The 27,551-nt window shown below is 51.7% G+C and overlaps 1 protein-coding gene across 5 annotated transcripts in view; it reads left to right on the plus strand.

The window, feature by feature from the left end:
* Positions 1 to 27,365, plus strand: part of STAB1 (stabilin 1) — a 52,343-nt gene extending 24,978 nt beyond the window's left edge. For 3 of the 5 annotated variants that reach the window (XM_077786091.2, XM_085590098.1, XM_085590101.1), the window contains 48 exons: positions 95 to 206; positions 692 to 875; positions 1,067 to 1,160; positions 2,058 to 2,216; positions 3,058 to 3,153; positions 3,526 to 3,621; positions 4,204 to 4,251; positions 5,127 to 5,257; positions 5,636 to 5,747; positions 5,974 to 6,051; positions 6,411 to 6,512; positions 6,984 to 7,091; positions 7,582 to 7,713; positions 7,915 to 8,043; positions 8,732 to 8,788; positions 9,576 to 9,671; positions 10,761 to 10,956; positions 11,439 to 11,534; positions 12,117 to 12,162; positions 12,814 to 12,893; positions 13,775 to 13,900; positions 14,381 to 14,454; positions 14,799 to 14,873; positions 15,448 to 15,567; positions 16,513 to 16,560; positions 16,683 to 16,766; positions 17,380 to 17,526; positions 17,668 to 17,805; positions 18,438 to 18,497; positions 18,607 to 18,783; positions 19,263 to 19,349; positions 19,815 to 19,961; positions 20,122 to 20,187; positions 20,710 to 20,938; positions 21,558 to 21,707; positions 22,214 to 22,318; positions 22,763 to 22,870; positions 23,029 to 23,222; positions 23,618 to 23,762; positions 24,177 to 24,310; positions 24,615 to 24,780; positions 25,000 to 25,106; positions 25,305 to 25,424; positions 25,787 to 25,939; positions 26,060 to 26,176; positions 26,366 to 26,512; positions 26,692 to 26,856; positions 27,260 to 27,365. In XM_077786091.2, the coding sequence (XP_077642217.2) occupies positions 95 to 206; positions 692 to 875; positions 1,067 to 1,160; positions 2,058 to 2,216; positions 3,058 to 3,153; positions 3,526 to 3,621; positions 4,204 to 4,251; positions 5,127 to 5,257; positions 5,636 to 5,747; positions 5,974 to 6,051; positions 6,411 to 6,512; positions 6,984 to 7,091; positions 7,582 to 7,713; positions 7,915 to 8,043; positions 8,732 to 8,788; positions 9,576 to 9,671; positions 10,761 to 10,956; positions 11,439 to 11,534; positions 12,117 to 12,162; positions 12,814 to 12,893; positions 13,775 to 13,900; positions 14,381 to 14,454; positions 14,799 to 14,873; positions 15,448 to 15,567; positions 16,513 to 16,560; positions 16,683 to 16,766; positions 17,380 to 17,526; positions 17,668 to 17,805; positions 18,438 to 18,497; positions 18,607 to 18,783; positions 19,263 to 19,349; positions 19,815 to 19,961; positions 20,122 to 20,187; positions 20,710 to 20,938; positions 21,558 to 21,707; positions 22,214 to 22,318; positions 22,763 to 22,870; positions 23,029 to 23,222; positions 23,618 to 23,762; positions 24,177 to 24,310; positions 24,615 to 24,780; positions 25,000 to 25,106; positions 25,305 to 25,424; positions 25,787 to 25,939; positions 26,060 to 26,176; positions 26,366 to 26,512; positions 26,692 to 26,856; positions 27,260 to 27,310 (5,592 nt within the window). In that variant the 3' untranslated portion in view covers positions 27,311 to 27,365. Of the gene's footprint in view, positions 1 to 94; positions 207 to 691; positions 876 to 1,066; positions 1,161 to 2,057; positions 2,217 to 3,057; positions 3,154 to 3,525; positions 3,622 to 4,203; positions 4,252 to 5,126; positions 5,258 to 5,635; positions 5,748 to 5,973; positions 6,052 to 6,410; positions 6,513 to 6,983; positions 7,092 to 7,581; positions 7,714 to 7,914; positions 8,044 to 8,731; positions 8,789 to 9,575; positions 9,672 to 10,760; positions 10,957 to 11,438; positions 11,535 to 12,116; positions 12,163 to 12,813; positions 12,894 to 13,774; positions 13,901 to 14,380; positions 14,455 to 14,798; positions 14,874 to 15,447; positions 15,568 to 16,512; positions 16,561 to 16,682; positions 16,767 to 17,379; positions 17,527 to 17,667; positions 17,806 to 18,437; positions 18,498 to 18,606; positions 18,784 to 19,262; positions 19,350 to 19,814; positions 19,962 to 20,121; positions 20,188 to 20,709; positions 20,939 to 21,557; positions 21,708 to 22,213; positions 22,319 to 22,762; positions 22,871 to 23,028; positions 23,223 to 23,617; positions 23,763 to 24,176; positions 24,311 to 24,614; positions 24,781 to 24,999; positions 25,107 to 25,304; positions 25,425 to 25,786; positions 25,940 to 26,059; positions 26,243 to 26,365; positions 26,513 to 26,691; positions 26,857 to 27,259 lie in introns of those variants that run through there. The other 2 variants (XM_085590099.1, XM_085590100.1) reach the window with 2 other exon arrangements.
* Positions 27,366 to 27,551: the final 186 nt, after the last annotated feature.

A 27,551-nucleotide genomic window follows, 5' to 3' on the forward strand; every position in this document is an offset into this window, starting at 1 on the left:
TTGTTACTGTGAGTATCAAAGTATCTTTGATGGATATCAGTGCCTTGGCATTTCTCTGAGTTTCAATCACTTTGGTTTTTTCTTATCCTTCCAGTGCAGCGATGGCATTCAAGGGAATGGGAACTGTCACTGCTTTGAAGGTTTCAAAGGCACAGCCTGTCACATCTGTGCAAACCCAAACAAGCACGGCGAGAACTGTGATGAAGGTTAGTAACTCTGATGGAGAGCCTAAAGGAGAATTTAGAACAAAGAACAAATGTATATTGGATTCCATTCTGGCAAGACCAGCATCATGAAAGAAGTGACAAAAATTTCATCATGTATGTCCCTTCAAACTAAAGTGGGGAATATATGTTTCATATGACAGTGGTGATGTTTTGGAAACATCAACTTAATTTAGGTATCTCCTGTTAGGAAACAAGACAGTTGACAATGACCTTGAGCTTGATAGCCTAAATCTGAGTCTATTCTTACAGCCTGTAGAAAACATGGACCCAGGATGTTGCAAGATCTGTTCCCTGGCCAGGCTTGATTTGTGATGGATGTCTCTCAGCAGACATCCCCTCTGTCAAAAAAAATAATGGAATTATTATTTGGTGTCACAAGAGATTGTGAAGGAAAACTGGAAATCTACAACTGTGGTGGATCCTGGGATTTTGTACTTACTGATCCTACTGCATGTCCTTGACAGATTGTAGCTGTGTCCATGGTGTCTGTGACAACAGGCCTGGCAGTGGGGGAGTGTGTCAGTCCTGGTCCTGCAAGGAAGGCTACACTGGGAAATTCTGTGACAAGACATCCAAGAACTGTGGTCCCAGTGGGCTGTCCCAGTACTGCCACCAGCATGCTGTCTGCAGCCTCAATGACACAGCAAGGTCAGTCTCTGTGGCACCTTCAGGGGCACATTGCCTTTGAACAGGCACATAGCTGCCACCCCTGTGGCTGTGTGTGTCTGTGTACTTGGTGCACAGGATGGTTTCAGTAACTCAGCCAGCCTGCTAGTAATAAATCTTGCTTGCTCGAGGGACTGCTCTACCTGTGTCCCTTTTGTGTTTATACTTTTAAGGTGCATCTGCATGGATGGATACGAAGGGGATGGGTTTTCCTGCCAGCCCATTGACCTGTGCAGTCAGCCAGAACGGGGAGGTTGTTCACAGAACGTAAGTGGGGTCAGACTGTGAAGAGTGGAGAGGCAGCTCCTCTCAATCACAACTCAATCCAGGACTCCTGTGACTGTTACAGATTTTGTGTGATAATTTTTCCTATCTGTCAGATGAGGTGGAATAACACGTGACTTGGCATAGTCATTGTAAAGATGTCAATCATTTGGGTTGGTGCCAAAATGTGACACTCCAAGGATAGTTTGGCTGGTTCACACCAGATATTTTATCAGCCACACAGATTAGCTGTACAGATAATTTTTGGTTTGCAATGCTATTCCCCCCTCAAGCTCTTCTAACACGTGTTACTATCTCTGTAGCTTAACTGTGAGATCCAACACATATTCCCAGTAACCATCAACACTACATTTGTATCCATGGTTAAAGACTGTGGTGCTTCATGTTTGAAATTACTGCCAAATGATCAGACTTCATCATAAATTAGACCCTTCAGTCAGAAGAAAACATTGGGCCATATACAAGAGAATAGGATGGCACTGGGCACTGGGTACTCTCTCTTTTCCTGAGAGAGATCTGCCATCTATCATTGATTCCATCCCAGGCATCCAAGCAGGAGATTGTGGTTCTCTTCAGGGAATACTTATTTTGTAATGGAAGAGCTTTACACAATGATAATGAGTGCCCTGCAAGTTCTAAGCCACCTTAGACACGTGTTTACCTCTCTGAAAACACAAAATGTCTCCAGAATCACTTTATTATGAAGTTTTCTATTACTTTTCTGGATAAGATGCTTCCACCCCCGGTCCCCAGTGCTGGAATCAGAGTCGGTCAGTCAGAAATTCTCCACAGTGTGAGGAAGGAGATTTGTTGCTATATTTTCATTGCACTCTCTCCCTTTTGCTGGGTGTAATGCCTTCTCTGTCCCTTCTCTTGAAGGCCCTGTGCACCAGTACAGGCCCTGGCACTGCCACCTGCCAGTGCAATGTGGGCTGGACTGGGGATGGCAAGGCCTGTGTGCCCATAGACAACTGCGTGCTGGAGAGCAGAGGGAGCTGCCACCTCAATGCTGACTGCGTGTACATCGGGCCTGGACAGGTATGAGCAAAGCTAAGCAGCATGGTGGTAGAACTAACACTCCCTCAGCTGCTCTCAGGTGGCCTTGGATTGCCAGAGGTAAAAATTGGGCTGGCCAGCAGCCAAGCTTGCTTGTCCACTGCCAGAAACACCAGCTTCAGCTGCAACATCACAGTGTGCTTGCATGTGAGGTGTGTTCAGGACTGCTGCTCGACTCTGGGACTTGTGCAGCAAAGGGACAGGACTACACTCTGTAATACAGCTTGACCTAAGGCATCAGTTGCTGCATCCCCCTGTCCCCTGACCACAGCATTGAAGAGCATGTGCAGGTGTTCAGACAGTCTGTGGAGGGAGCTGGGTCAAGAGCAATGCATGTTGAGGTAGAAGGAAGGTGCACATGAGAGGAGACTTCTCAGGGTGTTGCTTCTCCCCATTGAGCATGGAGAGCATTGCACAATGTGCTGAAAAAAGGTACAAAAGCTGTAGTAGATTTCAGTAGGTGAAATGTGTAAGTGCTCTCCTAGGTATCTTAGAAGCAGGAAGCTTTGAAATTAACTCCTCTTTCTGCCATTCACAAAGTCTGTGTCATTCCCTAAAAACCTATAAATAAAGGAGGAAACCATCATCTTCAAGTGACCCCCATGGCCAAGCAATGCAATGTGCTTGAATAACCAGGCAACTTGTGTGCTGTGATAGAGGATGATGCTCTGCTAAGGAAAAGCTCTACATTTCTAGGTCTTGAAGGACCAGGAAGAAAACTTGGGAAAATAAATTAAGGATAAGTTCTGCTGCCTTAGACATTTTTTAGATGGTAAATGAGGATGCTCTGGTGAGTCTGTAAAACTGAAATGTCTTTCTGCAGAGCAAGTGTGTCTGCAAGAGGGGTTATGCTGGTGATGGCCACAGCTGTGATGCCATCAACCCGTGCCTCATGGACAATGGTGGCTGCCATGACCTGGTGAGTATTTAAAGAGCTGTCCTCAGCTGCCAGCATGGCAGGGCAGGCTCACCTGCTTGCTGACAGGTTTTGCAGCAGCCATGGCATTGAGAGAATTGCAAAGGTTTATGTTATGTTATCTTACTGGCCTGCACTGATGTGCTACAAAGATGGATCCTCTGATTTTTGTGGGTTCACACAACCAAAAGCAATCACCTAGGCTTAGCTGCATGATGGGGGACACTTGGTGCCACCATAAAGGCAGCAAGGGGAAGGTGTTTGTGTTTGCTACTCTAGCCCAGCCTGGAAGGCCAGAATTCAGTTCTGAGAGAGGTGTCACTATATAACCTGTGTTTGCTCTGTAATTTCTTCTTCCTTTCCTTGTATTTGCAGGCTACGTGTGTACCCCTTGGTGGAGGAGAGAGATCCTGTGTTTGCTCTGAAGGCTACGTTGGGGATGGCATGACGTGCTATGGGGACATTCTAAAAGTTAGTGAAGAGCAAGTGTCTGTGGCCTTTTTGAGACTGGAGAGAACTGGCTCTGCTCTTTCTTTACTTTTCCCTATTACCTGAGTTGACTTCTACCAACATCAGCATGAAGTCCACGTGTAATTCCAAGGCCACAGGGACAGAAGAGATGCCAGGACTAATTACTGCCAGTGAAAGCATAAGCTGCTTTATCCCTGTGCAGGGAGCACCTGTCCTGTGCAATAAGTCATCTTTCCTTCATTGTTAGGAAAGTTTTTCAGGTCAGAGCTGTCAGGCCCATTTTCTGTCATTAGAAATATTAAAGGCCATTGTGGAGTCAAACTTCTGTCCCTGATACTCATGAACTCATTGCAGATGAGTTGAAAAGAGTTTGTTTATTTGGAAATATATAATTTTACTGGCTGAAGTTTGGTTTTAGAAGTGCCCATCTCTCCTCACAATACATGGTGCCTGTAATGGTTGTGAGGAGAGAAGAATGTCAAAGTCATTGTTGCCAGATTTCATATTTCCCCTACCCCAAATCCCCCAGCCCTGCACCTTGTGCTCAGCAGAGGTAACTCTTCTGTTGTTTTTATTTGAAAGGAGCTGGCCAGGAATTCCCACTTTGTCAGCTTCTACAACTGGGTTAAGGTAAGAGAAACAATGGGAAACCCACATGGGTAAGTTCTGTTGAAGTGAAGTCTGTAAATTAATCTGTTAGAGGACAAGCAACTCCATTTATCTTTTTCTTTGAAGAAAACAAAGCAAAGCAAAAGAGAAATGGTTACAGAGGAGGCATGTAGGACAGCTGTGGAGTTTGTGGTAGAATGAGGGTCATGAGTGTGTCTTGGGGGCTTTGTTTCTCTCACAAGAGGAAGCTGGGGCTGTGTTACACCTAATTTTCATGGCTATACCATCTGTAATCCCTGGCCATCAAAAAACAACACAGAAGGGAAAGAAGGGGTAGCATTATAACACTGTCTTTCAGAAGAGGATCCTTTGGGACATTAGACTGCATGTTTGTTCCTTTTCTCATTGCTGCTTCCCTCTCTCTAGTGAGGGAATAAAAGAGACCCTCCACAGACTGCACTAAGTCTGTGGAAACACACTATGATGGACAGCCTCTAACTTGAGCTTCAGCTCACCTGACCTGCTGCATACAAAATTGCTTTTGCCAGCAGTTATCTTTGTCCCTCCCCCAGGACTGATGATGGGGATTCAAAAAGGATTTATGGATATGATTGAATGTGTTTGTAGGAAAACTGAATTGGGAAGGTAGAGCTTAAAGCAGCAGGTTTTCCCTTGGCAATCAGGTGTCAGCTGTTTTGGCCAAACCACCTGTGGCACTCATTTCTTGCCATGCCCAGGAGAGGCAGGAGATCCTTCTGTGCTGCTGAGCACCTGCCCTGTTCCTTCACATCCCTTTCACGTGGCTGCGAGAGCGGGATGGCTGGTTGGGTGTATTTTGCACTATAGTTGTGGCAGTAGTGTGTCTTATTTGTTCATTTTTGTGCTTTGGACAACAGAAATCTCTCTTCAGCATCCCAGCAGGAGCCAATGTCACTGTCCTGGTGCCATCAGAGGCAGCTATCAAGAACTTGAGCAATGCTGACAAAGATTTCTGGTTGACTCCTTACACGCTGCCGTTTTTAGTCAGGTACAAGGAGCCTCCTGCCTTTGCTTTGCTGGGCCAAACAACAGTAACAGAGCCATGAAATTGATTTTTTTCTTGTGCATGACCAGTGAGGAGATATCTTGAGATAAATACAGAAGCAATTTTAAATATCTAGGAAGCAAAAAATTAAGTAGGCATTTAAAACATAACAGACCACAGGCCATGGGAAGTGGGTTTATTTTTCATGTATTTGCAGGGATTTTCCCAGTCAGACAGCATCAGAATAATTCCCTCCATTGTTCCCTCCATATGCTAAATTACTTCCTGTGAGAGATGTGAATGTTGGGTGGTATGGTCTTATCTCCCTGTCATTACCAACACTTCCCTAATTTTTTCTTTATCTGATTTTGTTCCTCACAGAGCCCACTTCCTTGAAGGTGTCTTCACTGCTGAAAAGCTCAAAAAGTACGACAGGCCAGAATTACCCACTCTCAACCCACAGACCAGATGGCAGATAAACACCACAAGTGGCGTAAGGCTTTCTTACATAAGGCACATGTACCAAGCTCAAATTTAACTGCTTAGGGCTGCTCTATGCAGTGGGGAGCCTGAGTGGGACACTGGTGCCCTCAAATGCAGGCATCTTTCAAAACCTGCACCCAGATTAACTATGTGCAGCCTTGAATGAACACCATATTTGTTTTGAACTTGCTTGGCACTTCCTGATCCTTTTGCTTCTTGCTCTGGTTCTTGTGCAGGTATTGACCATCCAGAATGCAAGTGTAGTTGTCAGTGACATCCCTGCCAGCAATGGCATCATCCATGTCCTCAGTAAGGTATGTCAGTACATGTGGCAGTGGGAAATACTGCAGTTGTAGCAGCAGGTTTGTGTAGCAGCCTCTGTTACAGGGCCAACCAGGAACACATGTCTGGATGGTTAGGAAGGGATATAAAGACAAAATATATGAGGTTATCAAAAGGTCCTGACAGATGTTTCCTCTGCAGCAGTGTTCAATGTTTAAAACCTTTGTCTCCAGGACCGGTGGGAGGAGTGTTCCCCTTCTTTTGGCTGATAGAGGAGTTCAGGCTATTGCAGGACTGTGTCAAATGAGACCTTTTAATTGCCTTTCTTGCAAGCAGGGGAGGAGTCCAGTGAGATTCCCTCAGCCCCTTGCTCAGCCTTGCTCTTTTGCAGGTTTTGTTGCCACCCCCAGGAGATATCCCACCAAGCCCTCCTGGTCTGCAGGAGCAGCTCAGCACAGTGGCCTCCTTCAGCACATTCCAGGAGTTGCTAGAGGTAAGCAGTCGAGGTGAGCACAGCTGTCACTGTCACAACAGTCTTCAGAGCAAATGCCATCCTGTACTGGGGGACCTAAATTTGGGCTGCATGGAAAGAAAGGGAGATCGTGTGTGTCCTACATGAGGGATCTTCTAGGAAAGCTTTTGAGCAGCCAGAGAGTTACATAATTGCAGTTAGATCTCTAGATCACTGGCATGTGTTACAGTGGAAGATGATCTGTCTACTGCAGGTGCTTTGATGCCTATACAAGGCAGAGAAAATCAGAAGAAAGGAAAGGCTTTTTGCTTTTTCATAGCTGCTCTTATGTCAGCCAGGACAAGGAGCAAGCAATCAGATGTGTAGGGCTGAGTAGAAGTTGTCTATCCCATTTTCAAGCTTTTCCTCGTCTTTGTAATTGATCTCACATGTGGTTTGGGTTTTAGAGAGTATAAGGGTAATTGCTAATGTTACTGTTTGGACATTTTTTAGGAGTACCAGCTCATTGGGAAAGTTGAGTCCTCTGAACAATACACAGTTTTTGTTCCTGGAAATAATTCCATTGAGGAGTACTGCCGTGCTGCCAATGTGACCCAGCTGGTAAGCTCACTGCTTGCTTGCAGTTTGAATATGTGTTGTGATGGGTGCAGGGCCATGTACACTGCCAAACAGTAAACAAGCTCAGGGGATTTCAGCATGCAGAGGAAACAAATATCTGATGCTAACAGCTGGGAGAAATGGGGCAGAGAAATTAGAGGATTTCCAGGGGTGTTGTAGTGGGATCTGAAGAGAATATTTGGACCCTAAAGGCAGAGTAAATTAGCATGTGGATAAATGGCACAACATCTTCCACTTCCCGACTGGCTGTGGCAATTTTCAGACTTCTGAAATGTTCTGAAAAACATTAATGGGTTCATCAAGTATCAGAATCATCAAGTATGATCAGTCATCTGTGTCAGAGAGTTACTAGGCTCTGTGGGCTTAATTAGCCATTACAGGTGCTTAGGAACATTTCTTATGCCATACCTCTGACTGAATTCTAGTCTAGGAAGTAAAAAGACCCCAAACATTTGTATTTTTGTGGATTTAGGACAAAGAAACAGTGCAGTACCACATTGTACTGGGAGAGAAGCTCTTGCCTGCAGACTTGAGAAGTGGAGTTCATAAGAACAGCATGTTAGGGCTCTCCTACTGGCTGATGTTTTACCAAAACAGCACTCAGGTAAGGGAGGCAGACTGTTCTGCCATTTGAGGCTCTGGATTGACCTATCTGGATTGACTTCCTAAGGCTGGTGATTCAATACTCCTGTTTCTCTTCTGCACACCCTCACAAGTTTACTGCTGGACTGTCTTGGAGCTGCCAAGCAATCCACACAAAAGGAGTTGAAGGTTATTGTCTCAGCTATTATCTCCTGTTTTGCAGAAGTTTGTCAATAAAATTCCTTTGGATGGAAAGTCCTTTGAGACAAGGAATGGCATCCTGATTGGGATATCCCAGGTGCTCCAGGTCCAGAAGAACCGCTGCACTGCCAATACCACCACCATACTCAAGGTAATGGTGGTGTCCAAGGAACTGGCACCATTTCACAGGGTTCCTCCAGCTGCTGAGCTAAATTGATGGGTAACAGAGAACCTTCCTTGGCTGTCCTCATGGATGAGACCAGTAGCTTGTGGTGTAGCCACAGATGTGCCTCATGAAATGGGACATTGTGGAGATTTGACACCTCCTACCTTGAGATTCTGTATATCTAATGCAGTTCTTGTGCAGATCATGTTCAGTTCCCTTGCTGAGCCTCCCTCACAGTGCCAGCCATGAGGCTGGCCAGTGCAGAGACTTCCAGATTTTCAGCTGTGGAAGGAAAATGCAGCCCAATTTTTGCATGCCATGACCACAAGCTCCCTTAGAAAATGTTCCCTGGTTTGCCTGGTAGTCATGGCCAGAAGTCCAGCTTGCATGTACCTTGTGGCTCATGGCAATTAAGCTACTAAACTGTCTGCTACAGATCAGGAAAAAAAGTATTTGCAGCATTGTGTGAAGGAACCCCAGGGCTACAAAAATCCCCGAGATTCAGGAAAGGTGTGGCATATGACCTCTTCTTTTGGTGTTTTGAGCCACAGAGATAAAAACATCTTTATCCCAGCCAGCAGCCTGTAGAGCAGCATTTGTAATTCAAGATTAGTGTCTTGGTGTGATGTGGTAGAGGGCACACTTGTGACTTGTCCCGTTCTCTGTGCCCTAGTCAAGGTGCGGCAAGTGTGACAAGGGAATCAAGTGTCCTTCTGGATCAGTTCTTATGGTGAGTCTTGGATTCACAGACTGGTTGCAGATAGTGCTTTGAGATCCTTTTGTTGCTCTATAGGTGTCATCTTGATACCTGAAAAAATGTGCCCTTGAGTCCTCTGGCTCATCCATTGCCAAGGTTTGCAAGAAAAAGCAGAAACCAAGGGAGGGTTAGACAGGAAAAACATGGATATGAATCATGAAGCTCCACCCAGAGCTGGCACCAGGTTTTGTCTGAATTTCAGGAGCCCTTCACTTAACAGGGAAGAAGAGGGTTGTTTGGTTTTTTTTTTAAATCTTTGACTCTTTTGGCACTATTATCAAGGAAAGAATGCTATTATTATAACTATTATCAATTTAAGAGTGCCTGTATCAATTCCCTGCCTGGACCATGAATTTGTTCATGCAGCTGCAGGTTGTGCCTGCAGCTTTTTTGTTGAGTGAGTGACAAACATATCTAGAGAGGAAAATAACTAAGCATTTCCATGCTGGATGTGAATTGCCTAGCAGCTACATCTGGCTTCTTAGGCCTTACTGCTTTACCCTATGCCAAAAAAATTCCAATTCTATTTTTCTCAGTATTCAGACTAATGTGTTCCATGGGTTTGGCAAGTAAAAAATAGACTCTGTAGTTAACTCACTTCCAGAGATGCTTCATTGGTCTCAGCTCTGGATAGTTCAGATTTTTAGGGCTATTCCTGTCAGATACAAAGCAGGAACACTGTCATATGCACCAAAATGTACATTATTTGTCTAAATATTGTAGTATCTCCTATCTGTGTCTATGTTGATTATATCCTCAGGAGCCCCTTGGAAGCAGGAATCTCGCTAGCTGTAGATTGCGCTCTGCGGGTGCAGGAACAATGGGCTGCCATTTCACCTGTGCAAAAGTTTCTCTGGTGAGAAAAACATTTGCCTCTGATTCATTTTGTCAAAAGACAGATGGGTGTCAGAAGCACAGCCATGGAAGTGCAGGCTGTGCTGAAATCCTGGCTGTGTTTGTGCCATTGCATAGCTGAGACTGGGGTTGTCTGGGAGTCTCTCTCCATCCTGGAGGTGGAGGGCACTGGAACAACAAAAGATCTGCAGAAATGTCTGCACCATGATGGATTGGGATCTGCTGCTTTGGTATTGTTAGTCTGGGTTTTGTCCTGCATAGGAAGAGAAGGAGTTGAATGTTTGCAGTCTGGTTTCCTAAGGAAATGAGGCATGAGTGATGGTATTCTGCTTGTGCCTGTGCCTTCCCGAATAACTGATGACTCATTGGAGCCAAACCAAAGGGAGGAGCAGAAGGTCCCACACCTCATGTTGTGTGTGTTATGGCCCCTATCAGTTTTGTGAAAATGGGTTGCTGAAAGAAAACACTTAAAGAGAAAATGGTAAAAGAAAGGCTTGTGTGAATTTGACATCTTATAGGTGTTGCAGGATCACTTGGAAAGTTTAGAGGGAATGGGAAACTGAAAAGGGACAGGAGGAGTTACACTTACTGTACTCACATAGAGAGTGTCAGTCAGCACTTGCACCTCATTTGGCACTTTTGCATTGCTTCAATAGATGGTGTGTCTCATCATCTGTAATGTTTAACTTTGTCTTGTCATTATTTTCTTCCCTCCACGTGTAGAAGCAGAAAGTGAGAGCAGTTAAATCAGGCTCTGGAACCAAATCACCTCCTGTCAGAGCCTCTCTCTGCCCACCAGAGAGACACACTGAGGACACAGGCAGGAGATAGGCTGAGGGGCACAGGATATTCCATTTACTCACCAAAGGGCCTGTGTTTCTCAAAGGTAGTGCAGAGCTTTACATCAAGCTCTGGGCAACAGAACATCCCAATTCCAGGTGTTCTCTCCATCCTACCTGTTCCTTCCATGTGCTGTCAGAAATAATGGCTGTCACGCAGAGAGGGGAATCAAGCAGCTCCCATGATCAAGCTGTACCTTGTCTGTGTGCACAGGGTGGCTCACCCCAGCTTGTTCTTGTTGGTTTTCCAGAGGTCCGTCTGCTGCCCCGGCTACTACGGCCACATGTGCGAGATGTGTCCCGGGAAGCCAGGCCGGTGGTGCTCCGGGAACGGGGAGTGCCAGGATGGGCTCCAGGGCAGCGGGGAGTGCCGGTGCCTGGAGGGCTTTCACGGCACTGCCTGCGAGATGTGTGAAGTGGGACGATACGGAGCCGACTGCAAATCAGGTGACACCGATGGCTGTGGCAGCTTGGCTGTACCAAACTGCTTGCAAGGGCAGAAAGGTGGCCACATCTCAGCTCTCAGGAGGGGTGGTGGGAGAGCAGAAAGGTGCCAAGACTCTGAGACAGGCAAATGGCTGACAGGTCTCAGAGAGAGAGATAGCAAGAGTGAGCACTTGTGGCCAGCCAGAGGAGTGGCCCTGTTTTGCATCCTCAAACGAAGCATGTGTTGTGCTTGTGCTGCTCTTCCTGCTGCCACCCAAACTACAGCAAACACAGGCAGGTGATCTCTTCCTGGGTTTTTTGGCCTGGCAGTGAAGGATCAAGAGCTGATACTCCTGTGACATTTTCTTTTGACATTCCTGTGACAATTTCTTGGTGGCAGGTTGATGTGTTAGATTAATAACAGAGCAGACAATGAAATGGCAGCAAGACTCTGCAGGTGAGCCCTGGCTGGTTTGACAGTGGTGTTTGTATTTCCCCTACAGAATGTGCCTGTGACAATGGCATTTGTAACGACGGACTGCGAGGGGACGGGAGCTGCGAGTGCTTCCCAGGGTGGACTGGCCCCACCTGCCAAGAACGTACGTGAGTGTGAAGGAGCCTCTGGTGTCACAGTGGCAGAGAAATCTGAGGGATCCTAGAGTTGTCAGAGCAGATGTGTCTGCTCTGACCACAGAGTCACATGTACTCTGCATCTTCCCAAAATATTTTCAGACTCTGCTTTCCCATTCCTGCAAACAACCTTAGCTTCTAAATACCTTGGGATTTTAAAGGTTTGCACATAAAGGTTGCTTTTATTGTGAATTTAGAAATAGAAATCAAGCAGAGCTGTCCTATCTAGTGTAAATGTCAAGCATGAAAGCAATTCATCTTTTGCTTTAAAAGATGGCTCTCTGTTCTGGATTAACAAGGTTTCAGTCCTTGTTTCAGTCTGACCAGTGCAGAGGCCACACAGATAAAACCAAATTGAACCATTTGCGCAGACAAAGAACATCAAACTCACTCCTTTGCAAAGTGCCAAAACATAAATCCCATGAGATTTTCCTGCTGCTACACAGGACAAGAGAGTTAGCATCACTCCTAGCTTGCAGCCTCCTTTTCTCTAGATGACGGAAATGGCCCCAGCTGAAAATTCCAAATTATATTTGTGTTTTCTCTTGCAGGAATCAAGATTGACTTATGCAATAACACTTGCCATCAAATGGCCAAGTAAGTGCAGAAGAGAGGGTGAGTCATCCATGTGTGTTTGTGTGAGTTTTACCCAGAGGTGATTCTGGCTTAGGGCTTGGCAGAGGGCTGGCAGAAGGTGCCTACTCATCAAAGATGCACAATTGTCAGTTCCTTCCTGGGAACTGTCTTTGGATCTGAGCCACGTGTAGTCTCCCCAAGGACTTTGTCTGTCCATGCATACATCCATTCTAAGTTCCTTCAGAATGTGTGGATGGCAGAAAGCAGAGATTCCAAGGTACTCCAAGGCTGGCCTTATTTATGGAGCAAATCAACCAGCCATTTACAAACTCTTTCTTCCCCTGCCAAGGAATGAAACAGGGCTGGAATGATTCCCTCATGCTCCCCTCTCCATCCATTATCCAGACTCCTGTTTTAGGCAGGGACCCTGCCATCCCCCTTGCACCTTGCAGAAGCTCATGGGTGTGGTGAGGGTGCACTGTGAGAGGCCTGGGCTGGACACCAGGTCCTGGCCAGTGTGACTGGAGTGTTTGAAGCTGTAAAGGAATACCTGGAATGTGCCTCCTGTGGTCATTGTGGGCTCTTGCATATGCCAGATTTGAACAGTGCTTCCCACCGGCCGAGCAAATCAGGAGGTGTTGTCAGTGATTGTTTATCCCTGTCTTGTTTCAGCTGCCTCAACAGTTCCACAGATTCCCAACCAACCTGTTTCTGCTCCGCTGGATACACAGGGAATGGGACCCACTGCACAGGTGTGTCCAGCAAAGACAAGGTGAAATAAATGGCAGGAAGCTGCCACAGGAAAGATCACTCAAATCCTTTTCCTCTCAGCCATCCACCATGAACTCTGCCATGCTTTGGTAGAGACGTTTTCCAGTCCAGAGCTTTACACAGGATGCTCCTGGTGTTGCTAAAGCCTGCAAGAGAGGGATAAAAAGGCAGGAAAGTGTAGGAGGGCAGGTCTTACTGCTGAATGCACATGAATGGATTGTACTCGTTCTAATATGACAGTATTAGTGGCAAAGTTATAACAATTTTGGCCATGAATCCTTGGAATTTTGGAATATTTAAATTCCTTACAACTTTGTGATTCTTCTGGCCATATCAAAATTAGGTAACAGTGCAACAGTAGAGCCAAAATGAGTTGGAATTTCAGGATACTTCTTCACCAGAGCTACATTACATATCTTGTTTATGTCAAAAGCAAACAGACCAGGAAAAAAACAAATGATAAAATTGTAACAGTCAAAACACTTGTAGACATTCCAATTACTTTTCAGTATTGCCCTTGTTGGAAAGTGAGTAAGGGTGGGGGAAAGCTAAAAAAACCACCTCAAACATGTAAGTTGTTCAGGTAAATATATTTTTTCTCATCTAATCATTAGCAGTCAGTGAGAAAATTCTCTGAGGGAAAGATTTCCAATTTGGAGTCTAATTAAGCTCAGCTTATTTACTTGGACTGACCTGTCTCAGGTCTGGATAAGGCCCCATGTCCTTAAAGAACCAAGAGATTTATTGGGAAAGGGATTTTAACAAGATGTTGTGATTTTGTTAAGATAGATGCTAATTCTGGCACAGTTGATCATTCCTAGGTGTTCTGAGCTAATTCTGCTCCTCTTGTTTTTGGTTACAGAAATAGATCCCTGCACTATCGACCATGGTGGCTGCTCCATGCATGCTGTGTGCACCAAAGTGTCCCCAGGAGAGAGAACCTGTGCTTGCAAGGAAGGCTATGCTGGGGACGGGACACTCTGCATGGGTGAGTGCTCAGGGTGTGTTTTGGGGGTAGCAGAGAAGCAGCATCAATACTAAGAGGAATTTCAGCCTAAAACACCAGTGTTTTTTGGTCTCAGACAAAAAGACTCCTGCAAGGTTTCTTGCTCTTATGCATGTCATGGAGAGGCCCAGAGACAGAGGGTGAGGGCTGTCTCCCACAGTGGTGCTCTGGGTGAAGATGGAGATAGGGGGAGTCCAGTCCTCTCATATTCTCTAAAGATCACTCAGACAGGCTTGGAATTTTCTGTGGGCAGATTTGTCACAGCTCAGAGACCCACATATGTCAGGAGTAAATTTGCAGTTGCACCCTCTTCCTTTGCTATTACAAGACAATTTCTCAGGAAAGTGTTTCCCAATCTGGAAAAGTTCTCCCTGTTGCTTTCCCAAAACCTCTTTGGATCACCAGTTCCCAGCTGCCTTGAACAGCCCTCAGCAATAACTTGACCTTATTGTTTTGCTGCAGAAATTGATCTCTGTCTCGAAAGCAATGGGGGCTGCCACACCAATGCAGAGTGCATCAAAACAGGCCCAAAGAAGGTGAGTGTGGAGGGTGGATGTCAGGGCAACGTTACCATGGAGGTTGTCACAGCTATCACTAGAGACAGTCCTGTCCATTGCAGTGCCCTGCTTTGTGCTTACTCCCTTCCATGTAGAGAAGGTTCCTTGGAAGAGCATGAAAACATTGCTGTTTCCATGAGAGCAGATGGCTTTGCTGGCCAGAGGCTGAAGGCAGTCTTGGTTTGTACTTGTTGTGGAGACAAGCTTGGTTATTCATGGAGGCAGCAATGGTTGCTACACCACAAGCCTTCTGTCCAGGGCAGTCCTTGTGTGTTTCCTTTATTGGGTCCAAGCTTGAGCCCAAGGCTCTGTTCTCACTCCAGGTCGCCTGCAACTGCCTGCCTGGTTACAGTGGGGATGGTGTGAGCCAGTGCAACCCCATCAACTTGTGTGAACAGGTACGTCAGCATTTGGGTGCTTCCAGAGGTAAAGGCCAAAACCTGGAAGTGTTCCCTTCTCCCAGGAGTTAGCAGCAGGAACAGCGTTAGCCTGGTTGGTTGGAGCTGAAGTCTTGCTTCTCCACATACTGAAGGATTTCCTTGTGTGTTTGGTCTCCATTGCCTCCTGCAGTCACTTGCACTTGTGTCTGTCACCCAGCATTCCCTCAGGGTGAAAAGGGAGACACAGGTTGGAAGCATGTGGGCTTTTTCCTTTGTGTCCATTTTGTGAGGCCCAAAAGTCTCAGAGTGTTCTGTGCTCACAGGCATCACTGCCATATCAAACTGTCCCTCTGAATCAGGGGCTTTGTCATGGATCCTGTGTTCCAAAGTGAGGTGTAAAATCTTATTTCATGGGAGGATTTGGTGCTGGGAAGCCCTTGATAGTTTGGATGAGGTTTATTCTAAGGCACTAAACAGAGGGGAGGGATGGTTTCCTTTCTCTGGGCTGGATGGAGTTTGCAGCTCCCACACACAGGCAGCAGTTCAGGTGGTTGGAGAAGCCCCTCAAGCAGCCTTTTGCTTTCCCTGCCAGAACAACGGAGGCTGCAGCCCCTTTGGGCTCTGCAAGTACACGGGCCCTGGCACTCGGAACTGCTCCTGCTCCTGGCACAGCATTGGAGATGGCTTCACCTGCCGTGGCAAAGTGCATCAGGTGAGAGGCCTGTGCTGCACCTTCTGTGTCCCTGCCCTGCAGCAAACCACTCCCTCCTCGCCAGAGGGTGAGCAGATCTTGGTGTCACATTGACACGTGTGTGATGTGGGAGAGGAGACAGGTGCCTTGAGCAAACTCTCCATCAATCACAGGTGTGTTTGGTGTGCCAGCTATGGGAGACAATCATGGCAAAGTGACTTTGCTCCAAAGGGAAGGAACACTCTTCTGCTGTCAGCAACATTGGCCTTACCTCCAGGGGACTGCTTTCTTCATGTCATAAACAAATGGGAGTGATCTTGTTTTTTCCCAAGGCAACTCACTCCTGCCCAGTGGGATGAGGTCAGGTGTCCCCTGTGGCACGCCAGGACTTGGGACCCAGCCTGGAGGGCAGCAGTCTATGTCCACTTCTCCTGCCAGTACAATGGCTGTCCTTGGGCAAGCTGGTGATCTTTTCAGGCAGTGGCAAACAAAAGCTTGTGCCCACAGCAGAGCCATGAAAAAAGAGGTGGACGTGTGTGCCTCTGCTCTTACTGAAAATCAGTGTGGTGAGGAGAGGGCATTTGCCTTCTAGGGTATGTCTGCCTTCTGGACAGCATCCCAGAACTGGCAGTGGCAGCACAGTGAGATTTTGTGAAGCACTCGAGGTGTCCCGTGAGCACAGGGCAGTTACCTATGAGAGGTGTTGCAGGACCAGCCAGCTTTCATCTTCTGTCCACTCCATCCTGCAGCACTTGTGAATGGTGCTGGCAGAGCTCACCGCAGTATCCATGTCATCTGTGCCTGCAGAGCTGGGGAGGGAGGGAGGGAAGATTACTGTGGTGTGTCAGAACTGGTGTTTTTGGGGTGGGAGAGTGACGTGGAGTGGAAGGAGCAGGTTGCAGTGCTGGTTGGTGAGGAACCAGTGGAAGGGACCCTGCTAACACCATCTGATTCCCTTTGTTTAAGGAGCTTGGAAGGATTCCAGATGCATCCATGTTCTTTCGGATGATACAGGTTGGTGACAGCTTTGTCCTTGTGTCTGTGTAGTAAATCCCACCTAGGGCTTTCTGCAAAGGGTCTTGCTAACTGGAACAATGTTTTCTGCTTCCCTTACCACAAATACTCTTCTAACACAGGCAGAAAGCATCAAAGAACTCAGTGGGGCAGGGCCTTTCACTGTCTTCGTCCCACAGACAGATTTCATAGGAAACACCACAGTGGTAAGTGCCCTCCCATGCCAATCTCTGTCAGGTGTTTGACAGCTCCAGCTGTGGCAATGTCCCCCCTGGGACTGTTCTGCCCAGTGAATCAAGGCTAAGGGGCTGCACCATGGAGAGTTAAAGGCATCCCCTGTTCTCCATCAGTGTAAAAGCAGAAGTTTGGAGGCATCCCACTGAGGAGATAACCTGAACAGGGGTGGACATATCTCCTCTTGTAAGGAGACCCTTGTTGGAGATGATGATTGTGGGCCTCAGAGGCACTGTGCCAGATCAGTGTGTGTGGTGCCTTTGGTGCCCATGGGGCTGGTAACAACAAGGCTCCCATGCATGTGTGACCAAGCCCTTCCTACTTCTCAGGAATAAGAGAATGGCAGGTTTTGGTGTCAGTGTAATGGGATATCTTAACCCCATCACTGACTAGTCAAGCTAGTTGAAATTTCCCAAAGCTCTTAAATGCTTTTGTGCCTTCAGTGTGTTTTGGGGGGGTCCATCTTCCCTTCAGGGATGAGTCAGAGGGAATTCAGGCAATGCAGGTCTCCCTCATTAGGGCTGGGGGTCCTGTGTGCAAGGCAAAGTGCCCTGGTGTGACCTCACTCCTGTTTTCTGTCTGTAGTTTGAGGAGTGGAAGAGCAGAGGTCTCCTCCGGGACCTGCTTCGCTACCACATGGTGGGCTGCCAGAAGTTGCTCTCCAGTGACCTGGAAGGCCAGGAGTCCCTTACATCTTTATCTGGCCACAAAATAAAGATCACAGTGAATGAGGTACTTCCCTTTGCTGTCCCATTTGTCAGCATGTCACTTTTTCTGTCATGTGAAGAAAGTGGTTGTGGCAGGTGACTTGCCCAGGGCCCAGAGGATGGTGCTGCGGCTGGTGCAGGCCTCAGCAGGTCCCCTCTCTCGCAGAATAGCATCACTCTCAACGAGGAAGCCAAAGTGGTCACGAGTGACATCGTGGGTGTGAACGGGGTCATTCACTTCATCGACAGGATCCTCATTCCCAGTGACCTGGTGGGCCATAACATCTCCTCAAAGCTCTCACAGGTAAGGCTGCAGCCGTGCCCGGCTCTCAGGGCTGTGGTGAGCTCAGGGACAGGATCTCTCTCCCAGCACTGCTGCCTCAGCACAAAGCTGCCTGGGTTGGTCTTCCTCCCTGTCCCTGACTGCCTAGGGGTTGTCTGAGGCCACAGATTTGGCTTGTGAAGGTGACAGCATTTCTGAGATATCTAGAACATAAGGAGCCTTTTCCATCATGAGGGAACAACAGTTCTGGATGTAGGCAGGAAGATCTTGTCCCGTGCCAACCATTACACTCCTTTTCCAGCACAGAGCAGGTTGCAGTATGAGTTTGCCAATGTCTCTCTGTGACTCCTTAAGCAAGCATTAGGGGCTTATAGAGCCTGCATTTTACAGAATATAACATATTTTCTGTGCAGCACAACAGAGTGCTGGAATTCATCCCAGTTCCTGCCATAGCGGTGTCTATCCAGGATGAATCAGAAAAGTGGTGGCTGCTGAATGCCAGCCCTTTCCAGGCCAAACCATCAGCATGATATGGTGACAGAGATAAACTTGGGTTAGCTACTGTAGTTGTTGCCTGTCTGGTTTCTCCCCTGCCTCGTTGGTCCTGGATGGGGAACCCTTGGTGTCATTTGTTTGCCTTCCTCCCTGTGCAGCAGAACGTCACGGCCGTGGCCGAGGCCTTTGGGTACAGCGTTTACAGCAAGCTGCTGCAGGTGAGCCGCTGCCCCTGCTGCTCTGGGGAGGTGCTGCGGGCCTGGGCACGGTCACTGTGGTCACTGCGGGCTCGGGGCTCTCCCTCTGTGTCCCTGTGCTGTCGGGCAGGACGCGGAGCTGCTGCCGCTGCTGGGGAACCCCACGCACAGACCCTTCACGCTGCTCTGGCCCACGGACGCCGCCTTCAGCGCCCTCCCGGAGAGCCAGCAGAAGTTCCTGTACCGCAGGGAGCACCGCGACGTGCTGGCCTCCTACCTCAAAGCACACATCATCAGGGACACCAAGGTAAATGTGACAGCACACGGCCTTGGAGCTGCCAGGGCCACACCAGGTGCCACTGTCTGCTATGGCTGTGTCAGAGTGACCTTGCCAAAACTCCACTGCCGTAGAACACACGTGTATCCCTTGTCTTGAGAAAACCCAAAGCTGTTTGAGCATTTGAGGCACCTATGGTGGCTGAGCTGAAACCTTCTGTCATCAGCTTCTGCGGAGCTGCAAGGCTCACAAACAGGCTCTTGTGTACAGGGGTATGAGCGAGGGGCAAGTCCAGCTGAGCAAAGCCAGGCCCTGCTTTTTCACACTGGCCTCTCACTGTGCAGGAATCTGGGACTAACCCAGCACAGTTGTGCTGTGCCACCCACACCAGCTTCAGGGACTGCCACATCACACCCCTCTGAGGCTGGCCACTGACCCCTGCCCTCACTATGTCTTAACATGCCATATTTTGCCAGTCTCTCCTTCACATTCTTCTTTTTCCCTCTTAGATCGTTGCCGGTAATGTGCCCCAGGTTGAAAGCATACGAACCATGCATGGCTCCACCATCTCATTCAGCTGCAGCAAAGCCCATGTGGTGAGTGTTGGTGATTCCAGGCTTGGCTTCCCATGGAGCAAGTGTCCCTGGACATGGCCACGGGGCAGTTAGTGCTCCTGGCAGGGAGTGAATGTAGGGCAGGGGTGTTTGCAGGCCAGGACACCCCATTCCCTGGCTACAGCTATGTTGTAAAGAGGCACAAGGCATGGCCAGCTGGCAGGAAAGTGCACAGGTGTCTGGTACCTGCACATGAATGTCACAATGACCTGGCTGCATGGTGCCACAACCTTCAGAGAGCATGTGCTGCATGGACAGAGGCCATCCTTAGGAGAGGTGGTTGTGAAAAGTGTTAAATAGGAAGGGTGGTCAAGGACATGTGCACTGAGATTTTGGAGTTCTTGGAGTGATTAAGAAGCCATGGCAGCCAAAACCGAGCCACTTTTGGGTGGTACAGCCAGGATGTAGGGTGTGCCAGAATCACAAGTTTCTTTCTTCCTCTGTCAGGGGGAGATTCTGGTGGGGAACGGCGATGCCACCATCATCCAGAGGCACATGGAGTTCAATGGGGGCATTGCTTATGGCATTGATCGATTGTTGGAGCCACCGGATCTGGGATCTCGGTGTGACGAGTTCACCTTGATTGAGCTGCAGGTAAGAACCTGTGATGAGCTGAATGAGGATCTGGGCCCCCCATGCCTGGGAACAGGGGTGCCTGGAAGGCTTGCTGCCCTTCCTTGGCAAAGCTCTGAGCAGCCAAGAGAGGCAGCAGCACGTATTGAGTTGTTGTGAGGTTTCTTTCTCCCCTCCACAGGGATCTACAGAGAGCTGTGGACTCTGTGGCTTTGAGCCACCCTGCCCTGCTGGCTCTGTTCAACGGGTAAAGCTCACAGCTTTGTCACCAGGGAGGCCCATAGGGGACTGATGATAACACCCACGTGCCCCTCATGTTTTAGCAGCAAAATGAAGGCTCACCTGCGTGTGGCAAGCCCTTGGCTCAGTCACATGGTCCATGCCTTGCCCCACGTCATGCAGGAGCTGGGCTGAAAAATATGGGGTCCAGTGGTCTTTGCTGGGTCAATCCTGGGTGACAGTGGCACAGGAGTCTCTCCAACAACACTGGGGATGGCTCCGGGTACTTTCTATCAAAAAAGCTCAGCCTGGGAGTGGCCCAGGGATCCCAGGGTGAGCAGCCTTGGGAGGCAGTGGCTGTACCCCATTCTCACTGCTGGCTTCTGGCATGTCCCTGAGGCTCCTCTGGGGCTCCATTTTCACCAGCCCCAGCGCATGTTAGGAAGCCTCTGTTGCTTGTCATAAAACTGAATGACTGGCACAAGAAAAGTCAAGGTGAGATATCAGGGACCAGCATGGCAACCTCTGTGTTTTGCCTGTTTCCTCACAGGGGGAAACCAGGCGCTGCTACTATTACGGACACCAGCTGCTGAAGAACACCTTCCTGTTCCACCACAACTCCCTGCTGCGGCGGCCGTGGTCATCACACTCCTCCTGGGACCCCCTCAGGAGACACTTCTCTTCCAGGGGGCCTCTCAGACGGGGCTGCAGGAGGAGCTGCGTGTCCAGCCAGTGGGTCCCGCAGTGCTGTGCCAACCACTATGGCCGGGACTGTCGGGGTAAGAGCCACGCCCCTGTCCCGCCCGGCCCTGTCCCCTACGGGAAGGTGGCATTACTGGTTCAGCACACCTGACATCCATGAGTGTGCTCCCCTGGAGAAGGGTGGGCAAAACCCCAGGCAGGGAGCCCCAGCCTGTAGAGAGTGCAGGGAGTAATACCCTGAGATTAGGACAAGAAGTTCCCTTTCCTTGGAGAATATCTTGTCTCTATGAAGAGCCCTGGGCACAGGGCTGCTGGGGTGTCAGACATGTCACTCACCTATAGATGTTGTCAGTGCTCAACCATTCCCTGGCATCTGCCCTTTGTGCCATGGGCAGCTTTCACGTCCTTGGGTGAGTCTACTGTTAGGGTGGGGCAGGACAGCACAGACCCAGCATGTCACAGCAGGGCTTCTTCCCCGGCTGGAAGCTGTGCCAAATTTTTCCCTTTTGCCTAAGTTTTCCTGCCATGGGATGTCCCCAGCACTCAGTGGCCAGACTGCCGAGCTGTCTGTGGTCCGAGCACCCCGTGAGCAGCAGCTCAGGAGCACCTGGCGTGCAGGGTCTGCGGGTGGCAAAGGGACCCTCCAGCACAGCGTCCCTTTGTCGCCAGAGCCTCACTAAGGTGCCTCATTTGCAGCATGCCCAGGAGGGCTGGAGGCGCCGTGCAATAACCGTGGGACCTGCGATGACAAAATCGGCGGCTCGGGGATCTGCAACTGCAGCCAGGAGTTCATCGGGACGGGCTGCGAGCTGTGCGCGCCCGGCAGATACGGCCCGGAGTGCCGAGGTACCGCGGCTGGGCGGGGCAGCGGCACAGCACCTGCAGGACGGGGGCGGTGCTGGCCTCGCCCCTTCGCAGCCCGCGGCTGTCGAGCACTGCCGCGAGACCCAGTTTGGGAGAAAGTATTTGACTCTGCTGTGAGCTGGGGGATGCAGAAGTTGTGATGAACCCTGTACAGAAAGAGCATCACCTGGGACCAGCAAAGAAAGGGAAAAGAGAGTCCTCCATCCTCCCATCCCAAACTGGGCCTCACGGGGTCTCAAGGAATGTTTCAGAGTGAGAAACACATTCCAGAGAATCCCAGGGGAGAGGAGTGATGGGGTATTGTGGGTGCAGAGGCTTCTCTTCCTCTGTGAAGGACATGTGTGACAGGGGGCCAGGACTGGCAGGAAGTGATGTGTCAGGCTCCTGTGCCCACCTTCACACCTCACCACAATGCCACATTCTGCCACGTGGCTGTCCCAGAGCCTTTACACCAAGGCGTAAATGCTGTATTTGTCCATTCCTCACAGAGTGCAACTGTACTGAGAATGGTGTGTGCAATGGGGGCCTGCACGGCGATGGCTTCTGCTTCTGCGCCGAGGGCTGGACTGGGGAGCGCTGTGAAACCAGACTGGGTGAGGGGTCATTCCCTGGGACCCACCTGCTCTTCCCTGGGCCCCACTGCCACATGGCTGCTTTCCAGGAGCTGGGTAGTTCAAACAGCTGTTCAGAAATACCTCCAAAAAGGAGCTCTCAGTTGTGAGGCTCATCCTAAGATCTGCCACATGCTCTTGAATTTCACAAGGGTTGGGGTGGTGAGGAAGGGGCAGAGGAGAAAAGCTCTAGTGGGTCATGAACAAGTCCCTAAGCTCAGAGGTGCTCCAAGCAGGGCTCGAGGCTGAGGTGAAGATCTGAGGTAACAAACCTCTGTGTTTGGGCAAGACACCTGCAGAAGAGAACGGGGGGAGGGAGAGACGTGGGAGTGTGGGACAGGTGGGCTGGGGCAGAGGATGGCGGTGGCAGCCGTGCCCGTGTCACAGCCCTGCAGTCACTATGAGCCGGGTGTGTTCTGGTTTCAGTGGTGACACCCACCTGCTCTCCCCCGTGCCACGCCCAGGCCGCCTGCCGCGCCGGCAACCTCTGCGAGTGCGACCTGCACTACGAGGGGGACGGGAGAACCTGCTCAGGTACGGCGGCCACGGGCGCTGGGCTGCAGGGGCGGCGGCAGGACAGCAGGTGACCATCTGCCGATGGCCATGTTGGGGTGACAGCTGGCAGGACAGCCAGGCTGACCCCCGGGACACCTCAAGAGATGGTTTAGTTAACCCAGGACTTCCTCCTGCAGTGATCGACATGTGCAGCCAGGACAACGGGGGCTGTGCCAGGCACGCACAGTGCTCCCAAATGGGTGTGAACGTGTCCTGCACCTGCGCCCCCGGCTACCGAGGGGACGGCTACATCTGCGAGCCCATCGACCGCTGTGCCGACGGCAGGAACGGGGACTGCAGCGAGCACGCCCGCTGCATCAGCACCGGCCCGGTGAGCGCGGCCCCTACAACTGTCAGTTGTGTCATTCCTGGGCTGGTTTGGGGGCTCCTGGATGGTCCTTCAAGGACAATGCTGGCCATTTTTGCAGAAGAACCAAAGTTGAACACCACAGGCCATAAGAAGGGATTGGGAGCATGGTGTAGCACCAGAGTCAGGAGCCACATGCCTCAAAGCTCAGCTCAAACAAACAGCACGTGCCAAAGACTCGATGTGACATTGCCTGGGTGTGGGGGTAGGACAGGCCATGTGGCCTTCCACAGCTCTGTCACAGCCTGAGCAGGCTGCAGAGGCATTCTGAAGGCTAACCCCCTTAGGGATGGAAGGATCCCCAGCTGGCATCTGTGTGTTTGCACTCACAAAATTGCCACCCTTCCCTTGTGCTGCAGAACGAGCGGCGCTGCGAGTGCAAGCAGGGCTACGTCGGCGATGGGATCCAGTGCCTGGAAGAGGTCGTGCCCCCCACGGACCGGTGCCTGGAAGACAACGGGCAGTGCCATCGGGAGGCCACCTGCACTGACCTGCACTTCCACGGTGAGTGTGCTCAACCCCGCAGGGCCTGGGATGATGTTCCATGGAGAGGCCACATTCCCTCATCCTTCACTTTTGGCCTGGAGCTCCCCTCAGGAGAGCTGGAGGGTGGGATGGCCAAGGGGACAGGGACAGCTACATCTCTGTAGCTTGGCACAGTTTTCACATTTTCCTTTTCCCTACATGTCATATGGGGAGGGTGAGCCATCCTTGTCTGCTCCATGTGACGTGGCCTCTGGTGGCAGTGGCTCCCGTGTGGAAGGCGAGAAGCTCAGAGGAAGCCTGTCCCTCACTTGTGCCTTGTCCACATCCCATCCTTGGAGTGCTGCCCACGGTCACACAGGGACCCACGCGGCTGCACAGGGAGGTGGCTCAGTGTGTCCTGTACTGATGCTCCTGGGCTCTGCTGTTTTGCAGATAAGACCATGGGTGTGTTTCACCTGCAGTCACCCCGAAAAAAGTACGACTTCACCTACGAGCAGGCTCAGGCAGCCTGTGCTGCAGAAGGTGCTTCCCTGGCCACATTCCAGCAGCTGGCAGCAGCACAGCAGGTCAGGGCAGGGGTGGCTCTGTCCCCTGTGGGGCAGGGACAGGCCATGCATCTCCCAGGGCCCAGGGGTGACATGTGGGTGGGTGACCTCTCAACCCCTCAGCCAGACCCTGTTTGCTCCATCCACATCCATTAAACAGGAGAGCTGCTGGGTCTTGCCAGGCACACTGGGATGGGACTTGTGACTGTGCCCAGCACTTTGGCTGTTGGGGGTACGGTGGATGAGGCACAGTGGGAATGTTCATTGGGGCGGAAAACCTGACACAGAGCTATTTTTAATCTAATCATTGATTTTGCTCTTCTAGATGGGATTCCATCTGTGCTTGGTGGGTTGGCTGGACAATGGCACAGCTGGATACCCCACAGCCTACCCCAACCCCAGCTGTGGGTCCAGCCGTGTGGGCATTGTGGACTACGGCTCCCGAAGCAACCTGAGCGAGACCTGGGACGCGTTCTGCTACCGGGAGAAGGGTGAGGGGTTCCAGCACTTTCCCTGGGCACAGTCCTGCTGGGCACAAGAGCTGCGTCAGGGCAGCAGGCAGGGAACTGCCCTGGGGCATGAGGGCAGGTGGGCACACCCCCTCTCCCCATGGCCATGTCCAGAGGGAACGTGAGAGTATCCAGAAATCAAAAGGTGCTTGGTGCAGCCAGCACTGGTGCGTCCAGTCACAGCCTGGTGTTCCTTTGCAGATGTGACCTGCACCTGCCGTGATGGGTTTGTGGGAGATGGGTACTGGTGCAGTGGGAAACTGCCTGACGTGCTCGCAGACCAGGACCGCTTCTCCACCTTCTACTCCGTAAGCGACGCTCTCCTGGCTCTGCAGGAGCAGCAAGGCAGAGGGAGGGATCAGCTGGAACAGGGAGGAGTTGGGGCTTGGTGTGTCTGCAAGGGAGAGGCTACAGACATGGAGGGGGTTTCTTTCCAGGGCTGGGGAAGATGATGGCATTGTGCTGCCAGCAATGTGCTGATGGGGATGATCTCTCATTTCTTCCAGATGCTGCTCAATTTTGCCAATGACACAGAAGATGGACTGGATTTTTTCATGTATTTGTCTGATGTTTCTGCTCCCAAAACTCTCTTTGCCCCTCTGAATTCTGGCTTTGCAGACAACGAGGTAAGCAAGCAGGGATGAACTATCAGAGTCCCAGAGGAGAGCAGGTGTCACCAAAACTGGCATGAAGGAGGAGGAGTATGGGTCAGAGGGGACCACTGGATTGGAGGTCTCCAGTCCAGCCATTCCCTCAGAAGAGCCATTTAGGTCACGATGCTTAGAACCTTCTCCAGCTGAGCTTTGCCAATCCTAAGGGTGGCAAATCCCCTCTGCTCTGCACAGTCATTCTCTGCCATGTTATCCATGAATGGAGCTGTCTGTGGCCATGGAGAGAGCTTGGGCTTGGCTGGGGGGCTGCACAGAAGCAGGGAAAGGGAGAGACCAGCTCATCCATTTCTCACCCCTGCGCACTGGTGCTTATTCAGACACTGACAGGAGAAGAACTGAAGCTCCACGTGTCATCCAGCAATGTCATCCTCTTCAGCTTCAACTTCACAACGGGCACCATCATCCCGTCCCAGTCAGGATACAACCTCCATGTATCAGAGCTCCCAGCAAACAACAGTACAAAGCACTCAGTAGGTTTAGCCTTGGCAGAGGGCAAAAAACACCACAAGTTTTCACCATGTCTCTTTTGAGACAGGGAATGATGAGGAGCCTTTCTGGGAAGGTGACATCATCTGTGTCCTGTGCTGTAGGATGCCAAGGGGATCAATGACACGATGATTGTGGAGTGGGACATCGTAGCTTTCAATGGCATCATTCATGTGATAGCAGAGCCACTGAGGATCCCACCGCCCGTTCAGCTTGGCCAGGTGAGTCTGGGGCTTGAACAGGGCTGGAATCAGGCCTGGGACTGGGGATGAGGCGACAGAGTCATCCCGAGAGCTGGCCTTGTCCTCTGCTCTCCGGCACGGCTCATTTTGGGAGGGCTGCCCACGGTCCCGCTGCGGAGCAGCAGCAGGGCCGGGGCAGCGCCGCGAGGGGACCGTGTTTCGGCACAGGTGAACGGTGCGGCGCAGGGGCCGGGCTCCGTGGCCACCGGGACGCTGTCAGCGCTGTGCTTCGCGCTGGTGCTGGTTGCCGGTGCCGGTGCCGCCTACTACTGCGTGAGGAGGCGGCGGCAGCAGGGGCAGTTCGGGTACTACCAGGTACGGGCGGGCCGGGGGCGGTGACGGAGCCGGGGCAGGACGGGGGGCGCGGTGGCTGCGCGTAGGGCGCCGGCCCGCCAGGGGGAGCCCGTGAGCGACGCCGGGCAGGGGGCGGGCGGGGCGCGCCCCCGGGATCCCGGCCCGGTGCCGCAGCCCGCCCACCGCCGCTCCCGCCGCAGGCCGATCTCCGCGGGGACGAGGAGCAGGAGGAGGAGGAGGAGGAGGCGCAGCCCCGGCCGGAGCGCGCGGGCCGGCGCGCCGCCAGGCCTCGCCCGCAGCGGCCGCTCGTGGCCATCCCCAACCCGCTGTACGGCGGCCACGCCCCCGACTACGAACCGCTGCACGTGAGACACGCCCCGCCCCGCGCTCCCGCCCCGCGCTCCCGCCCCCGCGCTCCCGCCCCGCGCTCTCTCCGCCCCGCGCTCCCGCCCCGCGCTCCCGCCCCGCGCTCCCGCCCCTCGCTCCCGCCCCGCGCTCCCGCCCCGCGCTCCCGCCCCCGCGCTCCCGCCCCGCGCTCTCTCCGCCCCGCGCTCCCGCCCCGCGCTCCCGCCCCGCGCTCCCGCCCCTGCGCTCCCGCCCCTCGCTCCCGCCCCGCGCTCTCTCCGCCCCGCGCTCCCGCCCCGCGCTCCCGCCCCGCGCTCCCGCCCCCGCGCTCCCGCCCCTCGCTCCCGCCCCGCGCTCTCTCCGCCCCGCGCTCCCGCCCCGCGCTCTCTCCGCCCCGCGCTGACTCCGCTCTCTCCGCCGCAGGACCCGCCCCTGGCGGACGCCGGCACCGACCCCCGCGGGTTCCCGCAGTGACCCCGCGCGGCCCCGACCACACCGCACCGCGGGGAAATAAAACAGCTCAGCGCCACCGGCTGTACCCGCGCCTGCCTCGCCGCCCCGGCCGCGGCCTCCCACCGCCCGCCCCCAGCAGGTGGGAGCTCCAGCCCCCCGTTATGGCCCCGTACGAGGTGGTGCTTGCCCAAGCCCGCAGCAGCCAGAGCCCAGTTCGGCCGCTCCCAGGGACGTACGGCCCGCGGCATCCCCCGGGGCGCGC

The sequence above is a fragment of the Lonchura striata genome, chromosome 12, assembly GCF_050655825.1.
Source record: "Lonchura striata isolate lonStrDom1 chromosome 12, ASM5065582v1, whole genome shotgun sequence".
NCBI lineage: Eukaryota > Metazoa > Chordata > Aves > Passeriformes > Estrildidae > Lonchura > Lonchura striata.